Raw genomic sequence first — 6,717 nt, forward strand, 5'->3', positions numbered from 1 at the left:
AGTTCATATAGTCATATAATTACATGGCTAATAAAAACCAATAAACATAAATCTATTATAGATATCAAAACACACACTTCATAATACATTTCAGTTCATAATAAATAAATAACATTATAAAAAATAACAAAATTATAATGTTATTTTCATATATATGTAAGTTTTAAATCTTTATTATTTTCTACTTTTAACTATTATTTAAAAAATATCTTATATTCTTTATAAAAAATAAATTCTTAGATTTTATTTAATAATTATCTATTGAATTATAATTCTGAAAATCTATTTCTATTATAATTGGTTAACGGCAACTTTACTTAACAATAATTTTCATTAAATATTTTGAATTTAATTACAATTCTGAAAATCTATTTATGTTTCTAAGTATACAGTTTGAGTGGGTTTAATGGTTAAGACCATGCATTTCCTTGTAAGAGGTCACAGATTCAAAAACAGAGAGGTATAGTATGTATGCCTTGCTAAACTTAACAGTCAAATCATTGAGGGAAAGTGGATCCCTTGTCTCACAAACAAACAAAAAAAAATCTCATACACCAATTTAGTGTCTAACTTGACTGTGACCTTGAAATTAAATAATAATAATAATAATATTTAATTAACCACACCTCTACTATTATAATAATAAGCTTCACTGGTTTTTACTAACACCAATTTAGTGTCCAACTTGACTATTACCTTAAAATTAAATAATAATAATAATAATAATATTTAATTAACCACACCTTTACTATTATAATAATAGGCTTCACTGGTTTTTACTAACAGTAGACAATAGCGTTAGCTTTAGAAAAATAACGTGCAGTTGAGTGATTCGGTTCTAACCAGGAGTTTAGCCTACTCGATAAAAACAGGTACTGCAAACTGATCCAGATTCAGATACCGGTGCTGGAGACTTATACCGGGGCCCATACGGTAGGAAACGAAATCAGTCTCGAGTCCAGTAGAGATGGCCTATCTGATGGGGGCACAATCTAGTTCCATGTGCTGCTGTAGACTATTTGATAGGGAGTGATTTAGACTATTGAATCCAGTTTCGTTTTCTGAGAGAGAGGTGAATCTGTATGTTCACATTCTGTATATGAGTTCAGATTGGATTAGTTTGTTTCACAGCCATACACTTAAATCTGATCAATTTATATACACTCTGTTTTTGCTCTCACAGGATCTCCTCTTGCTTTTGAATGGTGGGGAATTTGCTCTGAGTCTATATAGTCTGAGTTGGGCATCAATCCTGAATCTGTTTAGTGTTGATTGAATCTGGGAAACATGACAAAAGGAATGGGATGGGAAGTCAACAGACAGCATTTTCTGCCAGAGGAGTCCTTCAGGAACTGGGAAAGTTATTCCAAAGCTCTGCGGCAGGTTGGGAGTAGATTTCGGGACAGGCTGTTTGCGAGGTCTTCGATTGAGGTGGAAAGCACTCAGGTTCGTGCTCGAAGTGGGCATGACATGAAGAAGAATCTAAATTGGTGGGATTTGCTTTGGTTCGGAATTGGCGCTGTTATTGGTGCTGGGATTTTTGTCCTAACGGGCTTGCAAGCCAGAGATCACTCTGGGCCTGCAATCCTAATGTCATACGTTGTTTCAGGAATCTCCGCTCTGCTTTGTGTGTTTTGTTATACTGAATTTGCTGTGGAGATCCCACTAGCAGGTAAGGAGCTTTTCAATTCTTATTCCATGAAAGATTTTGTAATTCGGAGTCAAATAACCTTTTATTTTGTCATGTCTGTCCTAACACAGACATATGCTTCCCTTAGTAAGAATCATGCAGTTATTTTTTCCCAGAAATTCGCTGGAAACTCGAGGGATAAATTAGTAGATTCAAATTGGATAATTCCGGTTACAAAACTAATTAAATATATAACAAGTTAGATTACTTATTTATGCTAAAGTGCAGATCAGTTAGTTTGCATGGGATTTAGTCTCAGCCTGGTCTCAATTTCAAATCTTTTTGTGGGAGGGGTTGAGGATGAAACTAGATTAATTGGTTTGTGTGGGGTTTAGCCTCAGCCAGGTCTCAGCTTCAAATCTCTTTGTGGGAGTGGTTGAAGATGAAATTAGAAAATTAAAAGCATCTGAGAGGATGTCCAAATTCGTTTTACTGTGAGTTGATTGTTCTTCTATAGTGGTTGAAGATGAAACCAGAGAATTAGAAGCATCCGAAAGGATGTCCAAATTCGTTTTACTTTGAGTTGATTGTTCTTCTATTCAATAAACAAGCTGACCCCAAGCTAAACTCAACTTTGATCGTTCTTCTATTCAATAAACAGACTGACCCCAACCTAAACTCAACTTTGTCTTAAAAAGAAATAGAAAACTTATTTTGAGTTCTCAACTTTGTCTTAAAAAGAAATAGAAAACTTATTTTAAACTCAACTTTGTCAAACCCATTTTTACTAGCACAAAATTCTCCCCACCCATTATTTTCTAAAAGCAAGATCCTCAGTGTCTTTGAATCAATATTCTAAGTTGCTGCTTAAATTAAGATTATCCATCCCTGAACAGAAGACAGAATGGATGGACAAAGATCTTTTCTGCTCCTCTGAGAGTCAAATTGTATTCTATCATCAAATTGTCCTTAACTAGGTAAAATAAAATGCTTTTTCTGAGTCGCAGGTGCAGAAAAAACTCTGTTGGCTGAAGGTAAAGGAACGCTGTCAAAAAGCCATTGTAGCCAAAATGGCTTAATATATCAGAAAAAGCTTAATGAGTTATGTGGAATGATTTAGCTTGTTTTCAATCAGCAAAGATAACTTACAGGTCATTCGAGGAAGCTTGTGTTTAGAAGGTCCTGTAATATTCAGCCTTTGTATTAAGTATGATGGAAATCTTTTCTAAAATACCAAGGAATCTTTCAGGGATCTCTTCCAACGGCACCACATTTCCAGATACTGCTATTCATCTTCTGCTTACCATCCTTCACATTCACATTACTGCCTTGACTGTTGGCCTAGCCCAGCCATTTATTTGTCATGTAAAATGTGAAATTATTTTACGCCTACGGCTTATTGCATCTGCATATCCATCATTTTCATTAAATGTTTTAGTGGGGATGGATTTTATTAATTTTCTGGGTGGCCCAAAAATCTCATCTGACCTTTCTCTGTTCTTGTTTAACTGGGGAGGACTTCCTTGATTTCGATCCCTCTTTTGACAAAATTCTTTTTTACCCCTTTCATATAGAGAGGTTTACATTTTACGTGTTCATGATTATAAATATTCTTATTTTAGCTAGGACGGGATCTAACATAATGCAATGCAACCATATGATGTATATTGGTTTCTTGGCATTGTTAAGAAAAGTACTTTATTTGCTGTACTCTGTTTCAGCCATGTGTGCAGTCAGCAAGAATGTTTCTCAGCTATCGTCTTAAATATCTAATATTCCCTCAATTATTGAGCTATGTTGATTGTGCAGGTGGGTCATTTGCTTATCTCAGAGTGGAATTGGGAGACTTTGTGGCATTCATAGCTGCAGGCAACATCATATTAGAATGCATAATTGGTGGAGCAGCAGTTGCAAGGTCGTGGACATCCTACTTCGCCACACTCTGTAATCGCCAATCTAATGCTTTTCGCATTCAAACAAACTTGGCTCAAAATTTCAATGAATTGGACCCCATAGCAGTTGCTGTTCTCTTCATAACAGGCATTGTCGCCATAAGGAGCACCAAAGCTACATCCAGAATAAACTCCATCGCCTCTGTATTTCATGTTGCGATCCTTGTGTTCATCATCATTGCCGGGCTAATGCATGCAAATACGTCAAACTACTCAGACTTTATGCCTTACGGAGTGAGGGGCATTTTCACATCAGCTGCGGTTATCTTTTTCGCATACCTTGGCTTCGATGAAGTCGCAACAATGGCAGAAGAGACTAAAAATCCTGCAAAGGACATTCCTATTGGACTGGTTGGATCCATGGTGGTCGTCATAGCGGTCTACTGTCTCATGGCTATGACATTATGCCTGATGCAGAGCTACAAAACCATTGATCCTGATGCTGCATACAGTGTAGTTTTCTCAAAGGTGGGAATGGATTGGGCTAAATACATAGTAGCCTTAGGAGCCCTCGAGGGCATGACCACTGTCCTAATGGTGGGTGTTGTAGGCCAAGCCAGGTATCTGACCCACATTGCAAGGACACATATGTTCCCACCCTGGTTTGCATTGGTGCATGAGAAAACAGGAACTCCAGTCAATGCAACTGCCATAATGATCATTGCCACAGCAGTTATAGCATTCTTCACAAGCCTAGATGTCCTCTCCAACCTGCTATCCATCAGCACTTTGTGCATATTCAGTCTAGTATCCATAGCACTACTTGTGAGGAGATACTATGTTTCTGGAGAAACAAGCATTAAAAATCAGCAAATGCTAATCACATTTCTGGCTATAATTATTGCATCCTCTGTTGCCACTGCTGTATACTGGGCTACTAGTGATGGGTGGATTGGTTATCTAATAACAGTGCCTGCATTGTTTCTAGGTACATTAGGATTAAGGCTGTTTGTTCCACAGGCTAGAAAGCCAAATAGGTGGGGGGTGCCATTGGTGCCTTGGATACCAGTTCTATCCATTGCCATAAACGTTTTTCTTTTGGGTTCCATAGATAAGGCTTCCTTCATCAGGTTTGCTGTTTGGACTGTCATAATACTAGTGTATTACATCTTTGTTGGACTGCATGCATCATATGATACTGCCAAAGCTGCTGACACACAGAAAATGGGGAAGCTTGATGATTTAGAGCGAGTTTCTGTAGTGGAAGGAGGCAATGGAGCTCCGCACACCGGGCCCCATGATAGCCTGTAAATAGATGGCTTCCAGCTTTCTCTTATTATTAGAAATTTATGAAGGTTTTATATTGAATATTATTAGAAATTTATGAAGGTTTTAAATTGAATATGATTAAGTCAAAGTTTACATGTAATGACACCCTGGGGCAGATGCATGAAGATGTGAGTTTCAGGGAAATACAATTGAGTTTGGTTAACTGATGTTTACATATAATGACCGCCTGAGGCAGATGCATGAAGCTGTAAGCCTCAGGGAAATGCAGTAGTGTAGATGAATGCTGATGCTGAAAACTTTGAATTGAGGAAAGGGTTGGCAGGTGGGATTTTCCTTTTCAAAGGTTTATTTATTTAAGTATCTATTATCGTTACTAGATGGAGTTGGGTTTTTTAAATTAAATTTATGGCATTTTTTAATTATTTTAAAGTTATGTTATCTGTTTTTTAAAGTAGTTGTTTAATTATTTTGAGTAAATTATAATAATTTATTTTTATTTACTATCTTCTTCAAATCCATTTTCACATAGAAATATTGGATAGTTGGACAGAAATATTTGGTAAAATATATTTATATTATATAATATGTTTTATAAAATATTTACTCTGAGCTCTATTTTATTTTTAAAATTTTATTTATATTTTAAATGATGTGTGTTTGTTTAATTTTTTAAGAAATAGTAATCAATGTGCAATTTTTATCTTTGAAAAAGGAAAAATAATAATGACTTTTTAATTTTTTTGCTAAACAAATAATTATCCTACAAACAGAGATTTGTTTACCTAATATCAGATTTACCATTTTAGTTAATTACATAGATTAAATAGAATTTAAAATTATTTTATTAAATGAATAAGATATTGTTTCTACCATATTTATTTGTAACATCATTAATGTTTACTTCTAACATCATTAATGTCATGTATTAAAATTCCTAGCCTAAGTCAAACTTTTTAAACATAGTTAAGTTTACTTAATGATGGGGTACAAATATCCAAAATCTTTAAAAGTTTGTTTAGTACTGGAAGGTTAAAAACTAATCATGTTCTTCAATAATTGAAGGTTAAAGACTAATCATGTTTTTGAGCATTTCTCTCTGAGAGTTATGTGATCAAAGAAATATAAGACCAATACTCTTTAATTACTATTAAGACATTAAAAATTTACCATACATATATGTAATTATATATAATATTAAAAATTATGAAATATTATAGGAATCTCATAAAATACTTCTAAGTCATGTATTTGAGCACTCTATTGATTAGAGAAGGGATTTTTTATATGGGAAGAGTGTTATGCATGAATTCATTATTAGAGATTCCACTACAACAAATGGGTTAATAGCATCAAGTTTCACACCAAAATGTAGTGCATTTTCTTTGAAGTAGGAGTATTTTCTTATTGCAGAAATGTGTCTAAATTTGCTTTTCATATTTAGCATTATTTTTAACACAAAACTTAGTTCTAGGTTTAATGCCAAATTTAGTGATCAATTTTAGCACTAGATTTAATATTTAGTTTAGCACCAAATGCCTATATATACAATTTATGAAAATTGAAATAAAAATGATAGGGTAATATTGGTATTTGGACCTAGATCACTTTCCAAAAGGTAAGAACTACATTCCCACAAAAAAAAATTGTCATTAAAAGTGCATATGAAATGAAAGTAAACTAGCTGACTACAAATTAAAATTTATGAAAACAAAGATGGAAAATGGTAAAATTTTGAAAAAGGAAAGGGAAAATGGTAATGGAATGTTGGGCTCTGAAACTAGACTAGTTGCCAAAAGGAAAGAACTCTACTTGGACTACATTTCCACAAAAACTTCCTTTAAAGGAACAAATCTAAACTAAAACTAACTTGAATTATGCCTGCAACCAAGCGAATATTATAGATCT

General features: G+C 34.2%; 1 protein-coding gene across 3 annotated transcripts; it reads left to right on the plus strand.

The window, feature by feature from the left end:
- The first annotated feature begins 814 nt into the window (after nt 1-814).
- LOC149225225 (cationic amino acid transporter 1-like) lies at nt 815-5,190 on the plus strand. 3 transcript variants are annotated; one of them, XM_089377005.1, is made up of 3 exons: nt 815-1,672; nt 3,440-4,877; nt 4,912-5,190. In XM_089377005.1, exons 1-2 carry the CDS (start codon nt 1,288-1,290, stop codon nt 4,831-4,833), a joined length of 1,779 nt encoding a protein of 592 aa, XP_089233131.1. In that variant the 5' UTR covers nt 815-1,287; the 3' UTR covers nt 4,834-4,877; nt 4,912-5,190. The 3 variants fall into 3 exon arrangements, with proteins under 3 accessions (XP_089233131.1, XP_089233129.1, XP_089233130.1); XM_089377003.1 differs by having other exon boundaries at nt 815-1,080; nt 1,184-1,672; nt 3,440-5,190; XM_089377004.1 differs by having other exon boundaries at nt 815-1,072; nt 1,184-1,672; nt 3,440-5,190.
- Nucleotides 5,191-6,717: the final 1,527 nt, after the last annotated feature.

This window comes from Pinus tabuliformis, chromosome J (genome assembly GCF_031772625.1).
Source record: "Pinus tabuliformis cultivar Carrire ecotype Pingquan chromosome J, CPIR1, whole genome shotgun sequence".
Taxonomy (NCBI): domain Eukaryota; kingdom Viridiplantae; phylum Streptophyta; class Pinopsida; order Pinales; family Pinaceae; genus Pinus; species Pinus tabuliformis.

Excerpts from the sequence above, each read along its gene's own strand:
- LOC149225225 (XM_089377005.1), top strand. The coding sequence starts at position 1,288 with ATGACAAAAGGAATGGGATGGGAAGTCAACAGACAGCATTTTCTGCCA. Across the intron at positions 1,673-3,439 it reads TGTGGAGATCCCACTAGCAG|GTGGGTCATTTGCTTATCTC; the intron begins GTAAGGAGCTTT and ends TTGATTGTGCAG.